General features: G+C 38.7%; 1 protein-coding gene across 1 annotated transcript in view; it reads right to left on the bottom strand.

Moving 5' to 3' along the window:
- LOC136877326 (esterase FE4) overlaps positions 1–24673 on the bottom strand; it is a 47550-nt gene that overhangs the window by 5977 nt on the left and 16900 nt on the right. The window contains exons 3-7 of the mRNA XM_068228614.1: positions 22276–22429; positions 17598–17783; positions 10858–11057; positions 8678–8852; positions 2184–2365 (exon numbers count right to left, since the gene is read on the bottom strand). Of these exons, the coding sequence (XP_068084715.1) occupies positions 2184–2365; positions 8678–8852; positions 10858–11057; positions 17598–17783; positions 22276–22429 (897 nt within the window). The remainder of the gene's footprint in view (positions 1–2183; positions 2366–8677; positions 8853–10857; positions 11058–17597; positions 17784–22275; positions 22430–24673) is intronic.

Raw genomic sequence — 24673 nt, 5'->3', positions numbered from 1 at the left:
TTTTCTATTTTTCCCCTCATTATTTTGGCTTTCTTAAGTCACCCGGTAGTAGGGATTAGACTCTGTTTCTACGGGATTTGCCCACCTAGGATATTTTCTACTTTTGTAAGGAGCGCTGTCGTAGCATCAGGCTTTTGCTGATTGATTGTTTTTCCCCTGTACAGTCTCATTCAACTGTAGTGAGGGACTTCTGCTCCTGCCTCACTGGATCTTTTGATCCGTACTTATTTTCGGCATGAATAACAAGTGTACTCTGTTCACCCTTAGGTAACATTATGAGGCTAGTAGCTCAGAAAATTGTTATTTACTGAGATTAGTCTCCATTTCTATTGTACAGGCCGGCCTCAACTTTGGACTTTGTCACAATGATCTATGGATCGTTTACTGTTGTGTAGGAGCTTCACATCTGTCTTACAGATTCCATTGTGTAAATGTGGTCTTTTTTCAATTTGCTTTACGTCGCACCGATCCAGATAGGTTTAGATGGGACAGGAAAGGTCCAGAAGTGGGAAGGAAGCGGCCGTTGCCCTAATTAAGAAACAGCCCCTGCATTTGCCTGGTGTGAAAATGGGAAACGACGGAAAACCATATTCAGAGCTGCCGACAGTGGGTTTGAACTCACTATCTCTCGGTTGGAAGCTCACAGCTGCGCGCCGGTAACCGCACGGTCAACTCGCCCTGTATGTGCAAATCTTTACGTGGAATTCAAGTGTAATATTCAATTTAGTGTTGTGCTCCTTTTAGGGAGTGTTTCGGAGTACTTTCCTACTATTTCCTGATGATATTATTGATTGTGATCCACGGGCTTTTCCTGTTACTTATAATTTATATTGTGACGTCGAAAGGAGAAATAAAATTTAAACTTTCCGACATTTTAGTTATGTGCTCCATCTGCCAGTCAACCTACGCGCTTCCTTTCACTCTGTGATGCATGATATTACCGTAACTATAATAGCAATAATAGTAATACTAACCATCATTACCATCTCAATCTTTTGTCCGTGGGCCGATGACCTTCGATGTTAGGCCCCTTTAAACAACAAGCATCATCATCATCATCATCATCTTTTGTCCGTGAGTTACCATGTGGAGGCATTTTGATCCAACGATGTATAGACAACAAACCCGCCAATGTCGGCGTTCCGCTTTTCTCCATTAGATGGCACAAATACGAACGTCTAATAAGGGGGATCTATTAGTAGATTGGTCTGTTAAGATAGCTAACTGCTCAATTCGATCACCGCGACCAGTAACCATTGTCCGATTCGACGTAAGGAGATGGATTAGCAGAATACAGTTTCAGTCTATTACTGAGCTTTAGAGGTAGTAGATTCTTGAAACTGTCGAGTAAAATATCCAACGAAGCGTTCGAAATTATAAATCCAATAGATCCACGACTTACACACCCAGGAAATTTCCCCTACGATCATCACGACGCCGAAATTAAATGCCTGCCCCACTACGCTACATACTCATAGCTCATAGCCGATTTATCCTGCACATTTGATATTGTTATTTAATCACACGTATTTAAATAATATACTTATTTAGAGTAGTCGGTCCAACTCAACCTACAATGTTCAGCACCCTTTGCAATTTAACTGCTTTGTCACAGCCTGTTCAGAATTGTAGGTTCCAGCTGCTAAACACATATAACTTATTTATTTTATTTCGTGTGGAAGATAACCAGTTCCTTTTGATTGACGATCTCGTTATGCAATATTTATTTTACTGTTTCCACACGTACATAGCGTATACCTTCTTGAGAATCAGGGTGATTAATTTTCCTGATCTCATCTAATATTCAATTGCCAAATTATCTCATTTTTGTTCTGCATATGCCATTCATTCAACAAAAACGGAACGTCAGCTCTATTTTTAAATTCACAGGTAAAAAACAGAGGTACGACACCCAGAAACTTCTCTCATCTCTCTGTTGCTTTACCGTTCCAAAGTATTTTGGATCCTCAAATAGCAACAGCGGATGTTATGCAGTTAAAAGAAATGTACAAAATCCATTAACAGCACTATAATGAAGGAATCTCAAATCCATCAAGAATAAATAAAATAAATAAATAAATAAATAAATAAATAAATAAATAAATAAATAAATAAATAAATAAATAAATAAATAAATAAATAAATAACTTTCTGCTGATAGGACACCTCACTTGATAACTTACGTCAACGAAGTTCTGGACATTGTTGTTGTTCAGATGCTGGTCGCCGAAGTAGAAGGATTTAATCTTGGGAATCATAGCATCCCCACAAGACTCATCTCTACAGATTCTCAGCTCAGGCTTGAAAACTTTCGGGAAATCTTGATCGATCTCTTGCCAAGTCCTGTGCGAAATCAATACTGCGACTGAAATATAAGCGTGGAAATAACATGTGATCAGTTATTTACTTCTAGCCCATTGTATGTATTTGGTCAATTAAAAATACTCCATAGTCATTTAATGTTTGATATAGCTGTTGTACCTGTCGTGACAGGTTGGATGTTGTGTGTTTGTAGACTTGCAAAAAGCTTATCTTTTTCATTTAGTCAGTAGAGATGTAATCTAGCGAAAGCGAGTTGCAATGGGAGCGATGAAGTACATAAGTCAACTAACAGCAGTCAGTTCAATGTATTGTCGTTACCCATCACCAGTTACCTCGGAAAATTGTGGACAATATCGCCATAATGATTCCCCGTACGGTAGAAAAGTGCGAAACAGGAATTAAATGATACATTGCAGAACTTTTATGAAGTATTGTTCAGTTTTCAGTACACTTAACATTAACGGAGGAAGTTGACCTTTTATATTTTGGCCCCATACGCCACGGTATACTAGTCAAATAATACGTAGCCTAGTTTACAACCTGGCGTTTGTTTAACTTAAATACAGAGTTTCAAGAACTTCTGCCTTTTCCTCTGACGTAAGAAAAAACAAACAAACATACAAACGAACATGCTGAGAGACACACAAATTGCAATGAACCTACTTCTGACTTTCCACGAACCTACTACGCTGGCGTAGCAGGGGGAGAGGTGATACTCCCACGTGGCACGTCCCAGATGGCGGATAGGTGGGGTCCTAACCGGCATGCCGGCGGACTTGAGGGAAATAAAATACCTCTCGCGGACCAAACACACACCCCCTGTGGGTGGGGGAGGCAGACGAATAATACACCCACGGTACCCCTGCCTTTCCTGAGAGGCGACTAAAAGGGGCGACCAAGAGATGATTGAATTAGAACCATGAAACCACTTTCGATTCGTACCATCACGTGGGGAACACCATGGGTCGCCTTTACTTGCGAGTAGTACCACTCTGTTAGGTACTGAATAGTTTTGTGATTCGTAGCACTCAAGCGGGGTTCAGTGTGGGTTTCCAATACCCGTGAGTCGTACCCATGTGAGCAACACCGCGGGTCTGGGCGTTGACTGTGAGCTGTACCACTATATGAGCGACACCGTGGGTCTGCGTTGCCAGTGATTAGTACCTACTATGTGAGGAACACCACGGGAATGCCGGCGCCCGTGCTTAGTACCCCTAGGTGAGGAACCTCATCGGTTTGCATTGGCTATGAGTGGCCCCATTGTGTGAGAAACACCATAGGTCTGCGTTGCCTTTACGACTTACAATACTTGTGAGTAGTACCTTAATGTTTGGAACACCGTGAGTTTACGCTACCTTTGATTAGTACCGCAGCTTGAGAAATATCATGGTTCTACTTTACTCGCGACATGTACCATACTGAGGGGCCTTAGACCTTGTTTTTGAACCCCTTTACACATCAAGCATAATCGATTCAGGACTGTGCTTTATAAGTGGTCCCTCGGTCAGTAATACTATTATTTATGACCGTTTTGAGTCGGATCCACTGTTTTGTGTTTGTTTGTTTGTTTCTTTTTTGGTTCATGTCCATCCATTCATTTTTCTTGACATTTTTATTTATTTTGGTCAGTGGATTTTTTGAACTTTTTGTTGTCACTTCATTTCGTACCATTAGGGGCCGATGACCTCGATGTTAGGCCCTTTTAAACAATCATCATCATACTTCTGACTTTTGCCGGGCTGAGTGGCTCAGAAGGTTGAGGCGCTGGCCTTCCGACCCCAACTTGGCATGGTCGATCCTGGCTCAGTCCGATGTTATTTGAAGGTGCTCAAATACGTCAGCCTCGTGTCAGTATATTTACTGGCACGTAAAATAACTCCTGTGGGACTAAATTCCGGCACCTTGTAGTCTCCGAAAACCGTAAATGTGGTTAGTGTGACGTAAGAATATAACATTATTATTGTATACATAGTCCGAGATTTAAAAAAAACTCAAAATACAAGGAAAAATTAATGAAAGTATTCGTGCAAAATTATAATTTGATTTACACAGATACTCTGCACGTTATACAAACCAAATTATTTTTACTTATAGATTTAAGAGTAACGGCTTCATTATCACAGTCCAAGTATTACATGTAACCTGTCGCTTAACTTTTTGCAGCTCGGATCAAACCTTTCGATAATTTCAAAATAACTATTATTTTGATTGATCAGTCAATAGGAAACGGTACATTATCTTGAACTAACCTGTTCGACTCTAAGTAACTACCGTTTTCTACTTCTTGTTTTCACGTCCTGGCCTCCCCATATCATACTTCCCCTCTAAATTTCCTTCGTAGATGAGCTGAACAAGTACTTACTTTCTCCAGACGTGTCCTCTCAGGTTCTCACTTCTTCTGATAAAATTGATATAAACACTTTTCTCTTATCTTCATTCAGTACCTTTTAATCTGAGATCCGAACTACCCATCTCACCTTAAACATTTTTCTATAAGTCTCATTTCAAATGCACCTCTTTTCTTTCTTTCTTTCTTTCTTTCTTTCTTTCTTGCTTTCTTACTTTCTTTCTTTCTTTACTAGTTGCTGAACATGTTTCATCTTTATACATTGACACATCTCACACAAAAGGCTCCATAAACATTCTGTAATATTAAATCTACGTTTAAGATGAACACATTTACTTTCTGGGTTGAGGAGGTGTTCCTTTTTCCTTGTTAGCCCGCATATTTATTTACTTCCTTTTTTATTGCTAGTAGTTTAACGTTGTGCCATTTCACTGTTACCTAAAGATACAACCGGAACAAAAATGGAGTCTACATTGTCAAAAACGACGATATTTAAACATCAGACACTATCACAAGCCGAGATGGTAATATTTTCGCCAAGCGCTCGGAGAAAGAACGAAACATAGAAGGCAGTGAAAAAGGAACGAAGTAAGAAGATTGTTACGAGCTATTATTAAGAAAAAATTAGAAAGAAAATTTCATTCATTCACTTAACTTGCTTATGAGAGGAACGACATAGTCGGTTACCAGAAGGAGGATATCAGCGTATCGGAATTTCATTCTGAAAACAGGAGGAAGATTTTATTTACGGCTATACTCTACAGTATTAGCGGGATACATTACTTCGCTCCGCGAAATTAAATTATTTTTAAAAATACAGAATATTCCACGGTGATACGTCACACCACATTCCTTAGACGACGTATTAGCCGATACTCCCAATTTTAAACGGCTAAAGGATTGGATTTTCGGCAAGAACATTGAGAAAGAATATATATAAAACGCAATTTTCACATTTTGAGTGGAATAATTAATTTCACCTATCCCAGACTGTTAATTATTTCTAACATCAATTCTTCCAAGAACGACGTTTATTCATCATAGGCAAATAGTAACAGAACATAGCCATAAGATTACGACGTTGACTGAAATGATGTATTATTCTGTTCCAATTGCTCAAGCCATTACCATGATGCTCTAAGAAGACGGAAGGCGAGACTACCCAGATGAACGCACCGTAGGATGACGTTGTCGCCCCAGGATGACCAGTAACCAGATGAGACGGTCCCGAACGTTCCCAAACACCTAAGGGAGATGAAAGGAGCTATGTCCGCATGTCCAAACGCCCGGACATGAGTTGACTACAGGAGTTGCTGAACAAAGATAAGTCCACTTTGAGTTCAATGTACAAGTAAGAAATCATTCATTTTTCTTATTATTAAAGTGCTATTCTAGTTAATGCAAGTGCGATAATTAAATACGAGTAGTTGGTTACCAAAGTTAGGTTAAAGGATATTACGTATTCTTCAAACCTTAATCGTCAAATCCATATGTAGGGAACAGTCATCCTGTGATAAGAAAGCCTTCGTTCGTAACGCTGTCAACATAATGTGAGAGGAGGCTAGTTTTTAAAGTATTGGTGAGTTTCATACGACGTTGTAATAGAAGTTAGGCATGTGTGAGAACTTATGAGACTGAAGAATTGTAGGAAGGAGATCGTATGTATGAAGTGCTTACTATATATATAAATGTGGTAATATCTTTTGGAATTATGAAAGGATTAAAGCTATGACAGAGTAGATAAGTTCACGAACCATGAAAAAGGTAAGAGATACGTCGAATTAGCATATGATAAGACATATACGGTGAAGTGAAATGTGATATTTATTTGAAATGTGAAATGGTGATTATTTAATGTGAGTAATGATATGAGATATGGTAATTAATATTGGTGGTAGTTGCTATTCTTCGCGAATATAGTCATGGTTATGTTGTTGTGGACATAATGTTCCAGGTTACGTATTTTGAAGTGATTAGTGAACTTATTCTGTTCTCATTTGATTACTTACCCATGAGTAAGCCAAGAGTAGGATAGAATGCGATCACAATGCCGTCCGTATGTTGACATTTATGTGTAAAATCATCAAATGATTTATAATGAGGAGGATGAATTTAAACTAGCTAACACCCTTCTATATCTTCTAATTATAAGATTCTTCTCATGTGTTAGGCAGACTTTGAAGTTAATTCTAAGGCATTACCTAGTATCACTGGTGACTTGACTGCCCAAATAAGAGTTACTAATTCGAGGTAGAGTCTTCGCACAAGGTAGACCACATAGTAATCGTATATTTTGATGGGAGTATGATGATATACACTTGGTAATACAGTGTAGTAGCATGGATACGCACTTGAATTTATGAGTAATCTCGAGTTAAAAGAGTAATGTATCTAATTTTCTAAATGTGATGTTTGATCATCCTTTTGAGAGTATACATCAATTTAAAGGGGACTTGTCGATGTTTATGCAACTGGATGCTTCAAGAAAAATGAATATTACTTGCAATACAACATCTGTAAAATATTATAAATACTATGAGGATATTTTCCAGGTTAATTTGATTGTGTATCTAGACACAAAGAATTAGAAGCAAGAGAAGTTATTGCATTTCCGTAAATCAACGTAAATAAGATGAGAGAAAACAGAACATTTGAATTTAATTTTGTGAGATTTCATGTAGAAAAGGTGTGATTCCAATTTCGTTAAGAGGTTTACTGCAAAATACGAATCAGCGTCCTATATTTTCTAAAACCACCCTCAATCTACGACACTGTACATATTATGTTGTAATGTAAATTTTATTTTTCTTCATTAGATGCATCTAATATCTTACTTAGTCAATATTTTAATCATCTAATATTTTAATTATCTAATGTTTTACTTATCCAATATTTTAATCATTTAGTACTTTAATCTGATATGTTAATTACTTAATATTGTCATTACCCAATATTTCTTTATCCGATACCGTCATTTAATTTAGTTTCTTTCCTTTTCAAATAGAGACTTTCTAGACAAGTAGTTCTTTGATTGAGATCTTTTAAGATCGTGATTATTTATTTTTCAAGCGTCCTAACTGGACATTTAGTTTCTTTCGAGAACCTTAACTTAAAGTTTTCAGAAATGAACTTTTAGATAGAGGCATAGCCCAACACTGATTACTTTTATTCCCAAAGGTGAAATTATGATATTCTTTCTACGGGATGAACTGTGAAATAATTGTAGTATATTAAAATATCAACCTTTCCTTTAATGGCTTTTAGAGTAGTTACTTAGTTGTAAGTACCTATATTTTTGGCGATCTGGTAAACCATGGGGAATTCTAGCTAATATGCGAGTAGGAGACGTCCTTCTACGTGAGTTAGATATTTCCTCGAGCATAATTTGGTGTTCTTCCTTCTCAACCGGAACTCATAGCCCGTAAATGACAAATAGTGGCAAGTTTAATTATAATTTGAGTTAGTCTGGATCTTGTGCGTTCTTACCTGGACGCGGGAACGGCGCAACGTCGAACTAACAGGTAAAAGGTTTCCGTCGACAGAAGGATGGGAAAGGGCTGGGATTGGGAAGGTAGCACTTGTGGCTGTTGTAAAAATGGAAAACCACTGAACACCGTCTTCGGGGATGGCGACAGTGGGGTTCGAATCCACTGGGAACATGAAAATAAATGTAGGGAATATGATATAAAATGTTCAGCCACGTGTTCAAAGTCTTTCCATTCTAATCACCAGCCATTAAAAGTATATGAAGTCTCACAATAAAAATAAAAATAATTTTATATCGTCATTGCGCCTAGATTAACCGCTATGTGTTAATATTTCAGCTTAGAACTCTGACCAGAAACGTTCTTCCATCTAACTTTCAGTATTGTATGAATTATTTAATCGAATTTTCGTTCTAAGTAATAGATGTACTGCGGGTCAGTATTTCTCCAATAACGGTATCTCGAGGCGCAACGACGTCATGACTCACTGATCTAGTCAGTCGGAAATACTAATTCATTATACCTGTATATTGAAATAGTCCTTCAGATAACGTCACTCCTGTAAGGAAGGGTACTTTGTGGAAATTCCCTTCGTCCATAAGAATGAGTGGATCCTGTGTAATGAAGGCCGCTTCTCCTGCTACCACCGGCTCCACTGAAGGTCGTACGTGAAACATACTCGTAATACGGGGCTTATCCTGTACACAAAGAAAATTGCGTCAGAGAACACCAGAAAAACTGAAATCAGGAGTGAAGTGATGCAAAGCTAAATATTTTGGTATGGCAACTCTTGCCAGAAGATTAATCGGATACGAAAATTACACAGAGGATGAGGGATTTGAACTAGCATAGCAAACTGCATGCTAAATTGAAAAAAATATTATGCAATTTAATATGAATAGATGAAGTATTGTGATAAAAGTTGTCTCTAATAAGTTACATGAATCGCTCCTGCATCATGGATCTCCATTATAAACAGTTAAACTTATCGGCACTCAGTCTGCAAGGCTCTCTGAGTTAATTATACTCCTTCATATAGCCTTTATATTTTAATTACGAGTTCCCTCCATTGTTGCCATCAGCACATATTCTCGCAACTTTCAGGTCTGCTACTTTAATTTATGAACATGATATCCTGAGGTGACCTTTCCGTTCAGCAAAATTTGACTACAATAGAACGATATAAAGTAAGGATAATATTTCCGGGTGCCCGCTTCTTTCTTGTAGAATATCCTTGGTCGAAATGCAAGATATCTAAAATAGCTTTATTTCATAATAAGACGTAATTGCCTTCTTCCCGTACTCACAAGAGTGAGAAAAATGGCACTTTACCTTACTGTAATTACTTTCCGGTCCACAGTAATGTAAACATGGATAATCAGAGATGTCGTGAATCAAGAACACCAAACAGTTGTTGAAAGTTTTGTCAGCCTGATTGCACCAATGTGGATCCATACCCATCTACACAAAAATGGCGTATCTGAATTCCCAGGCCAAGCAATCACAATACTGACTAATGTATAGGTTAATCCATTTCCAACAAATAAGCATGGCATATACCACAGTATGTCACAAAGGTCGTATTACCTTGATTAATACAGGACCGGAGGAGTATGTCTCTGGTAGCTTAGCAGACTGTTGACTGCTTCAAATTACATTATTTTTATTACAACATAACCTCACGTACACACTTCTAACATCTTTCATTGCAAGACACGAACAACAAAACCAGAAAAAGTCAATGCACGGATCATACAAGGACGATTTGCTTCGCGACGAATCAAAATTATAATTAAATTAATGTCATTTAAAATAAGTAAATTTACCATTGAAATAAAATATTGTACCCAATAGCAACTAAAGTGACAAGTTTAGTTTACACTTTTCAAAATTCCACCTTCGCCTGCAGCTCGGGCATAAACATATCGCTCTTAAGTTAAAAATAGGCTCACTTTCTGTGGGAATGGCGAAAATAACTATTGCTACAACTTGATATTATTTCTACTATCATCTCGGAATAATGCATGTCCTAAGTACTTGAAAGGATCTACCTGTTTAAGTTTCATATTGTCCCTACTTTCCATGCAGTTCTCTTAGATTTCATTCCATTTGACATTATTTTGCTCTTTAAACTGATCATTTTCATATCGTACTCCCCACATTTGTTTTCCAAGCTCCCATAATTTAGACTGCATGTTTTCAGCACGGTCTGTCATCGGGACCTAGTTGTTAGAATAGGTCAAACTCCACACTACATTCCTATCCGACAGAACTTCTCCCGGTTATTTCAAATGTTTCAGTAAATTGTCCATGCAAACTTTGAACAATAAGAGGGAATGATTTCAGCCTCTGTAAATGCTTTAGACCAAGAACTCATTCTGCCAACAGTTCTCACAGTACTGCTTTCTGGGAAAGGGTTCAGCAGTTACATTTTATGGAGGTCTATTTTCGAAGTACTAAATGAAGTTAATTATAAGAGATTATTAAAATAATTTGATTACCGTAATTATTATTATGATAATGAATTGCGATAAAATGAGTTTGTGTCAAAATTTAAATTCCTAGAAGAAAACTATTCCTATGTCTTTAGACAGATAATTGATGTTGCTCTTGAGAATCATAAAAACAAATAGACTGGAGAGGAAACAAAATGAAAAAGGGGTTAGGAAAACCGAAAAGTAATGAGAAAGATAAACAGCTCACCTCTTCGTTTATGGTGACGAATGATGTTGAGAGTAGTTGATCAGAGCTGACGTTGCGGAGGAAGTTCACCAGGTCCTGGCTGGATTCTCCAGTAAATCCTAGCGCATCTCCAATGAGAAAAGCATTTTCTCTGGGTTTCCTATCAACGGCCCAAGCACAGGATGTTGCGCCACTATGAGCAATCGCGCTGCGAAATAGTCCTGAAATATATGGTCTGCCATCATACATTTGCATAAAAATATCTAGTATAGTATTACATCATTCATGGTGGCACCTGTTCGTGGTGAATATTTTTGAATAGTTTCATAATTTTTAAAAAGCTACTTCTGTGTATTTTTTTGCTATTTTTATTTTATATCGTCAAGAATTTCGCTAAATTTTATTTCCAGTTATCAGCAATCAACCAAAATGTAGTTATCAGAATATTTGAAGTAAAACATACTTTATTTTTACATAAGTTATGTACGGAAAAAATGAGAGTTATGCTTATGTCGAAAACATATCTATATATAACATAACAGTTTGTCTGAACATTGCTCAGAATTTAAAAAAATGGTATTTCTGCTTCGGTCATGTCCACAGTAAGAAGGAAATGCACTTTTAACTTTTCCGTAACTTTTATCTGTCTGTCTGTCTGTCTGTCTCTGTGTGTGTGTGTGTCTGTGTGTCTGTCTGTCTGTCTGTCTGTCTGTCTGTCTGTCTGTCTGTCTGTCTGTCTGTCTGTCTGTCTGTCTGTCTGTCTGTCTGTCTGTCTGTATTGTCCCCTTTTGTGGGGTCGCTCAACCGGCTGCACGAGCGTTCCAAAGGTGGTGAAACGTTCGTAGATCCGAAATTGCTATATCAGGACATTTTTTATATAATTTTTATTCGCAGGGCATTGATGGCAGGATAGGCGAGAGCTGGAACAAGAAAATGCACACAATAAAAACAAATGGACATCTATTTAACACAAAGATAATTCTAGACATGGTTCTCTAAATAAAATGTTAACCTTTTCTTCTCAGCAAAAAGGATGCATCTGGATGTGCTAGGAGTAAGTGATATTCGGGTAAGGGGAGATAACGAGGAAGAGATAAGAGATTATAAAGTGTACTTGAAGGGTGTTAGAAAAGGAAGGGCAGAATCTGGGGTAGGGCTCTTTATCAGGAGTACCATTGCACGCAACATAGTTTCTGTTAGGCACGTAAATGAGCGAATGATGTGGGTAGACCTGTCAGTTGGAGGAATGTGGACTAGAATTGTCTCCGTGTATTCACCATGTGAGGGTGCAGATGAGGATAAAGTTGACAAGTTTTCTGAAGTTTTATGAAGCATTGAGTGACATCGTGGTTAAGGTCAACAGCAAGGATAGAATAGTGCTTATGGGCGATTTCAATGCGAGAGTTGGGAATAGAACTGAGGATACGAAAGGGTGATTGGTAAATGTGGGGAAGATATGGAAGCTAATGGGAATGGGACGCGTTTGCTAGACTTCTGTGCTAGTATGGGTTTAGCAGTTACGAATACATTCTTCAAGCACAAGGCTATTCACCGCTACACATGGGAGGCTAGGGGTACCAGATCCATAATAGACTATATCTTAACAGACTTTGAATTCAGGAAATCTGTTTGGAATGTTAGAGTTTTTCGGGGATTTTTCGATGATACACACCACTATCTAATCGTAATTCACATACACATATTCACACAATGAACTAGCAACACGCATGTTCTAATTAAACAACACCAAAATGAAAGTAAAGATCAAATCTATCCCCTATGTTCCTCCATTTGAAGAAATTAATTAATATAGAATACAATCTGACGAAATCTACAGAAAAAATATTTAATTGGTATTCATGTTTCTTGATGCAGACTGATTCAGCTGTGATGTGTAGACGTGAAGCCAGGTCTCTTTGTGAAACAGTCTAGAGGATACAACTTTGTCTTGTATACTACACCTGGAGACTTCCAACACGTCTACGCAATCTTATGGACTTTGTCTGTAAATGCCTTATGAATTCGTATTTCGACTTTGAGTTAGAATTTCATTCAACGATTTCGTGGATTACTTCGTTCTGAAGTAAACTTGGAACACTTCAAGTCGTCGAGAAGAAATTATTATTTCACGAGTGAATTTGTGAATCCGTTGAACATAAAGTGGATCAACATAGAAGATTACTACAGGGCGTAAGTCAGCTAGAGACAATTTCAAGCAGTTTATGGTGAGAGTTATGCTATGGTAGGACATTTAATCAAGATATTAGCTAGGGTTTATACGTATTGGACACTATTCCAAGGTGCCAGTGAATGAACGGAGGGTTAAATGTTGTACACACCGAGTTCGATAGCTGCAGTCGCTTAAGTGCGGCCAGTATCCAGTATTCGGGAGAGAGTAGGTTCGAACCCCACTGTCGGCAGCCCTGAAGAAGGTTTTTCGTGGTTTCCCATTTTCACACCAGGCAAATGCTGGGGCTGCACCTTAATTAAGGCCACGGCCGCTTCCTTCCCAGTCCCAGCCCTTTCCTGTCCCATCGTCGCCATAAGACATATCTGTGTCGGTGCGACGTAAAGCCAATAGCAAAAAAGAAAAAATATTGTACATGTTTGCGTCAAGAAATAGAGAAGTTAACCCTTTGTTGCCTGAATAGTGAAAAATAATAAGTATACTTGATTTTTTCACCTTGTTCTAATGGAATATATTCAAATAGTAAATACTAATACTTTCAGATCATAATTTTAATTTTTTGTATGTTTTTGAGGCCTGGTACTTTTAAGTACCGTCAGGCATATAGGAGGCTTCATATTTGGGTAGATAAGAATGTTCACATTTTGGAATTTTATCACATTTATTGTCTCAAAATATTAGTAGAACATGTTTTTCATACCTAAAACTATTACAAAAATGTAAAAGAAAAATTTAAAGGAAATATGTGTAATAAGAGTGAAGTTTCCTAATATTATTGTTCATATGTAGAACATCTTGCATACATCCTATACAGCTGACACATTATGATACTCTGCAAAGCAGTTCTTTTTTTCATTGCAGCAAAGAAAAACACTACATGTAGTAAACTTTGAATGCGGTCTTGACTGCACCTTCTTTCTCGAACACACTTCTCATCGACCACGGTTTTTTACAAAAACAACAAAATGATTTCCACGATTACTTAGTCTGATATCACTGGGCACAGAATATTCTGTTTTCCTCCTTTTTGGTAGACAAGTTTGCTCTGGTGACTTTGATGACCTCATATCACGTGAAAGTTTTCCTGGAAGAGCAATTTCTTTCTGGTTCATCAGTCCTAGGGCCACATTACACCGGAATGCCATTAGCGGGATTTTTTCTTGCAGATTACAGTATATGATGTAGGCATTGACATATGCTATCTCAATCATTCCCCAGAATAATCTATGCCACCATTTTTGGATCGACGGTCTAAACCATGTACGCCTCGAAGTCTGTCAGCATGGTCCACTCCACCCATGTGTGCATTGTAGTCTTGCACAACAACCGGGCAATCAACAGTAACATTACTTCCATCCTTCTGTTTCCTAGAAACAGTTGTGGCTTCTGTTCATTGGAAATTAGATGCTAAGCACACACCCTTACTGTCTTTCCATAGAAAACACTGATGTCCATCGAAGGAAAGCATTACTTTCGGTTTTGGATATGACTAACATGAGACCCTCCATATGGCCTGACGGTACTTCTAAGTACCTCGCCACTTACTAGCTATATATCCACACCAATTGCAAATTTCATCGATTTGAGTATTTTATTGCATTACAGAAGCATACTTGCATGTACTAAGATCACTTGCAGGTCGAAGAAATAATCAATCAAAATGTCATTTGTTTACAGTGGTAACACTATGACTACACTCCTAAGAATAAAACGATCTCCCGCGTTTTTCATCAATACCAACCTAAAAAATGAAATATCTCTGTTTCAAGAATTAGTTACCTGAAAGTACCATGAGGAACATACAAGGGTAGGATTTACTGAATAATTCCAGAGCCATGGAATATGAGATGGTACTTTAAAGTACCGTCAGGCAACAAAGGGTTAAGCATAATACGATGTAGTGCACAACTTAGTGATATCATACAAACGGATCAAATATCTAATTTGAATCTTAGTTTCAGCCTAACTACGAGAGCTAGATCATCAGTCATGGATCGTCGAGGGAGGATCTCCTCGAGAATTTCTTTGAATTATCGCCGCAACATCGTATTGTCTGACTTTGTGGACATCATGTACTTCTAAGTTGTGATTGTCAGAGCTAGTCCCATGAAGTTGTATGATATGGTCGTATCTGGTTAATTTTGGTCATTTTATTTCTGCGCCCTTTCTCTCCCTCGACGCCAAGGGGGATTGAACTTGGACTTCAAAAATCCGGCGTGTCACTATTCATATCTTTGACCCCGAAGATTATGGATTCGACACTATTTTTAATTATTTTTACAGTGTAACTCATTCCCCCATCGCCCCCACCCAAACGAGTGCTGTACGATGAATTAAAAAAATTCTGGAGTGTTACTGTTCATGTCAGCTACCCAGAAAACTATGGATTCCACACTATATTCGATTATTTTCGTATCTCACTCCCCCTCGCCCCTACACAAAACCGGGCTGAACGTGGACTTTAAACAATTCCGGAGATTTACCATTCATCTCAGCGTCCTCGAAAACTATGGATTCGACACAATTTTCGATTACTTTAACATCTCACTCCCCCTCGCCCCCCCCCCCAAAATTGGACTAAATCCGGACTTAAAAAATGTGGCGACCCTGAAAATTATGAATTCCACATTATTTTTGATTATTTTGTACCTCACTTCCCCCTTGCCCATCACATGAAAAGAGGCTGAACTAGGACTTTATAAATCAGGAGTGTTACTGTTCATCTCAGCTATCCCAAAAACTATGGATTCGTCACTATTTCGGATTATTTTTATATTTCAATCCCACTCGCCCCCTACCCAAAAGGGGGCGATATACGACTTTAAAAATATACGGAATGTCGGTATTCATCTCAGCGACCCCATAAACTATGGATTCCAGACTACAGTATTTTCGATTAATTTTATGCCTAACCCCTCTGACCCCCCACCTCTAAGGGAGCTAGACCTCGGCCAAAGAGGCTGAACTTTGACTTTAAAAAATCTGGAGTGTCACTATTCATTTCAGCGACTCCGAAAGCTACGGATTAGACACAATTTTCGATTATTTCTATATCTGAACCCCTCACCCCCAACCCTAAGGGTTTTTGTAGATGCGGTGTTAGTCTCCTGATGTTAAGTCGTAAGTGGACCAAGTTTGGTTCAAATCGCTCCAGTAGTCCTTGGCCAATTGTTGTTCTTTCTGAACATTCGAGGCCTAGGGAGTATTTAATTTTTACGTCCATCGTAACTCTTGTCTTTCTTTCCCTGATTCCGTCATTTTTCGAAGTGAGGGATCCCTTCCATTTTTCCCTCAGATTAATGTTAGTAGAGGACGGTTGTCAAGTTGCACTTCCTCTTAAAACAAATATCACCACAACTACCCGATATCAATAGATTTAATATCACGTGAATTAACTCCAGAGAGAAAAAATCCCGCACCTCGGCGTCTCCAGATACCGCAAAGTGGTCATTGAGACACAAACCCAATACGATTAATTATTTATGAGTAATTATACGATTTAGTGCGCCTCTTGTGAGAACTTAATTTATGATATAAAAGCCAAAAGAGTCCTCTATCGAGTGGAAATACATATCTTCCTCACTGTACCGCCAGAGTATTGCTTTAAAAGGAAGCTTGCAGTGGTCTCAACGGTGCAAAAGTCACCAACGTCTTGAAAAGATGCGGCAATCCCACTAAGGCGTGCACTGCCACGCCAGGACACAACGCTGCTAATTTCATAATTGAAGAGATTGGATACTTTAAAATAACACGCGGTTCGCATCTCCGATGTTCTTCTGTATCCAGCGTAAGGCTAAGACTTTGTTCTTCAATACTTCGTTAAGAGATTTAAATAGACAATTGTAGATTTCTTCATGGCATGAAAATTTCAAAATGTCAAATTCTTTTTATTGTCAGAGTTCCACGTCGCCTGAAAATGAAATTTAAAAACCAGAACATTGTAGATTTCTTTGGGGGGCGTGAACATTTTAAAATGTCGAATTCTTTTTTATTTTCAGAGTTCCACGTCGTCTGAAAATCAAATTTAAAAACTAGCACCACTGCTATCATAGGTTTTTATACAGTGATATTATTATGATAATGATGCGTCGCCTACGGAAAGGGCTGATTAAGGAGTTTGGAGTCGACGCCCATATATGACCCGTGAGTCTATGAGGATTAGTTCCAAAGTTAAGAAGGACACCTTTTCTAAGCAGGAGTGTCATTGAAGATAAAAATCACCGAACCAGCCGGAAATAGAGCCCGTGATCCCTTTGACCAAAGACCAGCATGCTGACAAGTTGGCCAAGGAATCGGACTTAAGAGTAATAAAAACACTTCGTACTTTCCGTATCAGATTACTTAAGCCAAGAGCATCGTAATTCCGGACAGCAATGATAGCTCAGCTGAATCAAGTAAATAACTGGTTCGCAATGAACTGTTGAAAGACATTTCTTTATATACGTATTTTATATTTTGTAGTGGACGAAAATGCTCAAAACCAAAATTCCTCGGGAATATACATTGGATTTGAGGAACATGACATAGTATTTAAGAAGTGTCCTTTACTGAATAATCTGTGGTAACATCTTACCTTTGGACATAGGCGACAGCAAGTGGTACTGTACAAAAGTTCCACCAGCGCTCTGTCCGAAGATAGTCACTTGGTTTGGGTCTCCACCAAATGCTGCAATGTTCTGCTGTACCCAACGTAAAGCTAGTACTTGGTCCTTCAATCCAGCGTTGCCAGGTGCAGCTTCATCTTCCGTACTCAGGAAACCTGCAAAAAAATAGAAAGTTTGCAAGCACACCAAGGTCTTCCACTCCGAGACAGACAAGTAGCAATAGACTCTGCCGGAAAAATAATCAGGACACCCTTTGTGAGGTTTCCAGTTCAGTCACGATTTCTTTCAGAAACCATACGTATGAAGAACATGAAATTATTACATTGTTAGATCAATAGCTCCAGCGATTCCGAGTTTCCAGGTATGAACCCTTGCTGAAACGGCCATACTAGTACCTGGAAAAGCGTCAAAAGGTGGCAATGCAAGCACTGACTCTGGCATGCAGTCCATCATACAGGTGGCAAATACTGTCTTGGGATACCTTACTTCATGCGTGATTGACCTGTTCGCATAACTCGGTAGGAGTTATGTGTCGGCGAGTCGAACAAGTCACACTTGTCGTCCACCATGCCCCGTATGTGCTCGATTGGAGGTAAGTCAGGTGATTGTGCTGGCTAGGGACGTTTTCACACGTCTTACAGAGCACGTTGCGTTGCACGGGCAGCGCATGGACGAGCATTACACTTTAGGAACAGCACATCACGTTTCTGTTGCGAAAGAACGGCTGGAATAACGCGTCTGATCACCGTTCACACACACCAAAGGTGAACATCGGGTGCTATAGCTTTCCGCACCCACGACCATAAGGCATGGGGTGGGACCAGTGTGTCTTGGACGAATCATTTTTACGAGATAGCGATCAGTATAGGGGCTGCCTGGCCGAGGCACGGAAGGACGTAGGTTCGAATCCCCGTCAGGAAGTCGTATATTTCAAGAAATGAGATTTCCACTTCCGGAGGTACACATGGCCCCGAGGTTCACTCAGCCTACATCAAAAATGAGTACCAGATTTATTCCTGGGGGCAAAGGCAGCCGGGCGTAGAGCTAACCATTCTACCCCATCAAGTGCCGAGGTTACGGATAGTGGAAGCCTTTACCTTCCACCCCTTCAAGGGCCTTCATGTCCTGTACGGAGATGACTTTGCTTTAGCGATCAGAATGTCTACGTCGTTCGCGCGAACGACCATCACTTGCATACAGACAGAATCTGCCTTCATCGCTGAAGACCATGGGCACCATTCCGGGTAATCCTCTGACGCCATCAGTCGTGCCATGCACGTCGATGCTGTGGCTAGACGTGCTAGAAGTGTGCGCGGCCCACTGCCTGTAACTGGTTCCCAATATTCCGTGTTGACACTTCTGGGGTCACATTTGCTCTTATCTGTGCTGTGTAAGCTGTACGGTCTGCCACTGTTGCCCTTACAATGCGATGATCTTGACGGGCATCTGTTCTGTGTGGATGTTTGGAACTTTGTCTACAAGTGTGCAAATATTAATTTGTCCACTGCTCACAACCTCGCTGCCCAACTGACGTGACACGTCCGGCTTGTGTAACAATTCCCCAGAAGGACCATCCCGCCGCTCGGAAGGTCACAATTTGACCTCTCTCAAATTAGCTCCGTTGGCTGTGGGAAGCACGAGTTCTCATCGAGGCATAGTGTCTGCTTGCTCTGAACTCGTTGGAAATGTGAACGAGTAATAAAGTAGACATGCACTTCGAGGGAAATAACTACACACATCCATAATTAAATCACTGTGCTGAAAGGATTACGTATGTCGCCCTGTACATGACCTCCAAATCGCGAACAGGCAGAATCCGAGAATGTGAAGCAACGACTGAAGCATGTGGCTCAGAACAGACCCGAAATACCTTCAGCAGTTACTGAGAACTGAGAATGTCCCATGAAATGAAATGGCGTATGGCTTTTAATACCGGGAGTGTCCGAGAACAATTTCGGCTCGCCAGGTGCAGGTCTTTCGATTTGATTCCCGTAGGCGACCTGCGTGTCGTGATGAGGATGAACTGATGATGAAGACAACACACACACCCAGCCCCCGTGTCAGCCAAAATTAACCAACGATGGTTAGAATTCCCGACTATGCCGGGAATCGAACCCGAGACCCCTGTGACCAAAGGCCAGCACGCTAACCATTTAGCCATCAGGGTTATTAAGCCACATACCAGAACGATCAAGCCTGAAGAACAGCATTCGAAGAGAACGGCAATTAGACCAACCAATAAACCCTGTAAGCTTAACGGAACTTGCTGAAATACCGATAAGGTACCAAAGGACATTACAAGGAAATACGTCTTGAAGACGAGAATAGGAATCTTAACAATGGAAAATCACGACGGAGTTTAGAGTTTTGAATGAGATGTCATGCTTGGTTACTTGGCGGTTCTCCAAAGTGTCTCCTAATCTGTTTGCTCAATAGTTTATTATTATTGTATTAATAACACGTCCAGACCTTCATCCGAAAGATGAATAAATTCAACTACCTTTACCCTTTTCATTTGCCTTCTTGACCTCCAAGAACACAACATGTACACATTAGTAAAGGAACAGATTATTTATTAATTCGGTTTGTTAATCCAGACTAGGTTATGACCGATTGTGAGAAACAATTGTGCAGTAGTGCAATTTATATTTACTTGGTACGAATATTACATGAGTCTTTCTTTCAATTTGTCCAGAACATTTAAGAAACAAATCGAGCAGAAGGTCTGCAAGAGTTATTTAAAGATATAGAAAATCGAGGTTCTAAATTGTATATGCGCATGCTCAGTGTGCTGAAAGGATTACGTGAGGGTTCCCGTTGAGGACCTCCAAATCGAAATACTAAATTGCACATGCTCAGTGGGTGTGAAAGGAATATATATAACACTTGCTCATGTTGAAGAAACATTTGAAGAACTGACGAAATTTTGATTGATTATGAATTATTTGGAATATTTTATTACTTCGGAATAACTTAAGTTGTTAGAAGAGCACGGATATGACGAAAGGGAATTCAACCTCAGTACCCTCCTTAACTGTGAAACCAGTATGAAGCAACAATGAAGGACAGTCACAGAACCAACAATGTTAACAAAAGTCGGCACAATAAATGTAATATTGTCATGGGTAACGTCATCCGGATATGTGCAGCACTCTGGATGAAAGGCAAACTGAACGGTGGGATATAGAAAACATTTTAAATGAATTAACACTACGAAAGTCTGTTAGGTCTCAGTTGAAAAAGAAATGGCTAGCAGTTCAAAAACGATTGAGAACAGCAGCATAACAGCATAGAGAATACAAAGAAATTAGAAGAATGGACTTTTTCAAAACTATATCATATAACATTCATTTTTAGGAATTAATAAACTTAGGAAAACAGGTTTAGAAGATTTGTATTAGTAAAACTATGTTTAAGTTTAGTACATATATTTTAGGAGAAAAAATGCGTTCGAAAATTTATTTTAGGAAAATTATTGAACAAACAGTGATATGGAATGTACATGATGTCAATGATGGTGGCGATGGTGACGCTTATTACTTTCTTGAGGGAAATTACTGGATTCCACTTCATGAGGTACTTGGACAAGAAAAATAACAGGGACTTTTCTGAAAAACGACTACTAAATCTGAGTGCAGAAATATGTTACGATTTTCTACAAGAACACTGAAAGTAAATGAATTAACCACGTCCTCACATTGAAAAGGAAAATTCTGTGAAATTTCTGATGACAAATAAAAAGTCGTTAATTTGAAATATAAGAGAAAATAAGTTGACTGCGGTGTGCTTGTATACATCGAGGAACTAAGACTGTAAATTGTAGGTGAGGTGAAATACGTACATAGGCCTACCTTGATGCCAGGAGTACCGTGACAAACACTTATGTACTTGTGCACCACACAAATCTCACCGCAAAGTATGACACTCTAATTCTGCCTATCTTAGCATAGATGCTGTTTGCTCTCGGAGTCCCTGGAACATTTGTCGGACACCTTTATGTTCTACTATGCGACCGGCAGGTCGTAATAGCACACAATGACAAGTATTGACCTACGACCCACCTCCATTGTGTTTCCCCAAGGTTCTATTTTGGTACCTTCCTTGTTTAATATACACAGCGGATCTACTGGGGATATTCCACCCTACAGTGCGCATTCTCCAATATGCAGATGATATATACGGAAGGAAGCACTATTGAACCATTTAAATAACTGACAGATGCAAAAAAAGAACTTTCAAGTATAATTCACCGAACATGGTCTCAGCATTTTACCAGGCAAATCGGCAATCTCCTTCTAATCTGTACGCAAAGTTCCGGATTTACAGTCTATGGAATTGGATACGTTTATATTTCCATATAATATATATATTCTCCATATTGTTCACAAACTGTCGTGGTCCAATCATACTAATCAAATCGACCGGAAATGTTTTATACTTCACGTTAATATAATTAATATATTTAAGCCTGCGTCTCAGGTTTCGTGTACTTTAATATGTTAGAAACATGTCTTTGGATAATTTTTTTATTTTAAAATTCCATGGATGCATGTAGATACGGAAAGAGAAGTTATACTACAGGTTTCACAAAATCTGTCTCCTAATCTTGACTGAATGTTGCGATGTCTGTTGCTGGTAGTTACTTACCGAAAATACCCAGACGGTAGTTTATGCTCACATAAACTACTCCTTCATTGAGGAGGAACTCAGGACCTTGTCCGTCTTTGTTACCAGATCCGAATAAGAAACCACCTCCATGGATCCAGACCATTACGGGCCTCAGGGAACCTGACCCAGGTAACTGAAACAAAATAAAGGTCAATTTGGAAACAATTACATGGTCTCTATAAGAGCCACAACCTGCCTGGGAACAACCCACCCAATGAAATTTTAAAGAAGTAAATGGTGTCCACAAAGGCCACCATTTGCCTCAGAGAATATTCTCCAGTGAACTGAAACAATCGTACGGTTCAATTTAGAAGTAATAAGCTGGTGCCCATAAAGACCACCGCTTGCCGCAGGGGAAACTAAATAGAGAGCTGAAATAACTCCACAATTCAATTTAAAAACAACTAAGTTACTTTCTCAGGAAAAATTAACAAGAAAACTGAAACAACTCAAGGTCATTTAATGACTTCTACTGTTCGGCTCCATAGCTAAATGGTTAGCGCGTGCTAGTCTTTGGTCACAGGAGTCTCGGGTTTGATTCACGACAGGGTCGGTAATTTGAACCATCACTGGTTAATTTCTCTAGCACGGGGGATGGGTGTATGTTGTTTTCATCATCATTTCATCCTGGTTACGAGGCGCAGGCCGCCTACGGGAGTCAAATCGAAAGACCTACACGTGGCGAGCCGAACATGTCCTCGGACACTCCCGGCACTAAAAGCCATACACCATTTCATTTCATTTCATTTCATTCCTATGACTTCTATTAACGCCATCATATGCCTCATGAAAACCTAGTCAACGAACTGAAACAACCCTACAATTCAATTTAGAAGCATGAAAAATTGTTTCTAAAAAATATCACCTGATTAAGGTAAACAAAACGAATGAACTGAAAAATCCCACAGCTCAGTTTATCAATTAGTAGTGCAGTTTAATAAATTTATTTATTAGTTCACTAGAAAGGCTAGGCATAGCTGTTAGAGGTAAATTACGAGTATGTATACGATGTTAGTGTGTTAACGTACAACAATCATATAATTACATTACACACTTACATTAATTAGAATAATGATGTTTGGTAAGTTTCTTTTTGAACACACAGGAAATGGGGAAGTCGTTCGGACTTCTTCGGGAAGTAAATTTCATACATTTTCAGAATAGCACCTTAATGTATTTGTGACGTACGTTTAATTAATTAACATGGATTTTAATATTACCACTACTTTTCTAGGAAAGGATATAGGTATGAATTTCGTTACACTTGCCGTATTTTTTAACTTACCTGTTTTTTAGATTATAAATAATTGAGGCTGGAGACTTTTGACCGAAGGCAGAAAGTGGTAGAATATTACATGTTTTTGCATAACTGTACAGGTGGTTTAACCAAATGAATCTTTAAAAAAAGATGTTCGTTAGTGCAATATGTTAGCAGTCTCAAATACCTTTTTGTTACAACATGTCCAAATATGTATCCTATAGGTAATACGCCTTTTTTTTACATCTGATTTATTTACATATAAGAGTTAGTACATAAAATGGTTTCAACTGTTTAACAAATGTACACACAATTAGACAGGGAAAAATAAAAGCAAGAAAACCGTCTTTACAACATCTTGTTGCCGAATGTTCATGAATTATTTGAAGTCTCAGAATATCACAATAATGCCCATCTGCAGACGACAAGAATTAAAAAATGAATGAATCACACAAAAGTATATCACAAGTTCATACAATATATCTAAATGTATTTTATTTTATTTTGTTAATTTATCCTTGGATCATCCAGCATTTCACACATACAGAATGCCCTAAGCTACTCTACATATTCTCCCCACCATCTCTTCCTTTCCGTATACTGAATGCACATTAACACTTAGTCACTTATCTCGGACCTTCTTTTGAGCTCACTGTAAGGCTCGGAAGATTTCAGCATACAGTCGCCATAACAACCTAACAGTAACACGACAGTACTGTTCAGTTGCGGTGATTGTAAACTAAATGCATGGCGGATCACCCATTCAGGTGCGATATATGTGTTCATACGTCCTATGATTCACTTCAGCATCTGTTTAAATTTGTTCCATGTCGGTTGAATCTTCGTACAAGTTATGAGTCTGTGTTGGATAGTGTCTTTATTTTGACAGAAGTTGCACAAATACGTCTCCTTCATATGAATATGATGAAATATATTGTTTTTCGGTATAATGTCACGGATAGGGAGCGGATTTTTATGTACCAAAAAGTGACAAATATTTATTTCTTATGTGTTGAAAAACTTTAAAATATTTGACAATAAAATAAAATTATTTTCCTTTAAATATCATACAACTACTCGCGCTCAAGAAGTAAATAAGTATAACGTTTTGTATTAGAA

Source organism: Anabrus simplex, chromosome 7 (genome assembly GCF_040414725.1).
Source record: "Anabrus simplex isolate iqAnaSimp1 chromosome 7, ASM4041472v1, whole genome shotgun sequence".
Taxonomy (NCBI): Eukaryota; Metazoa; Arthropoda; class Insecta; order Orthoptera; family Tettigoniidae; genus Anabrus; species Anabrus simplex.
Note: the sequence above shows the minus strand (reverse complement) of the source record. Positions and strands in the feature narration are given on the sequence as shown.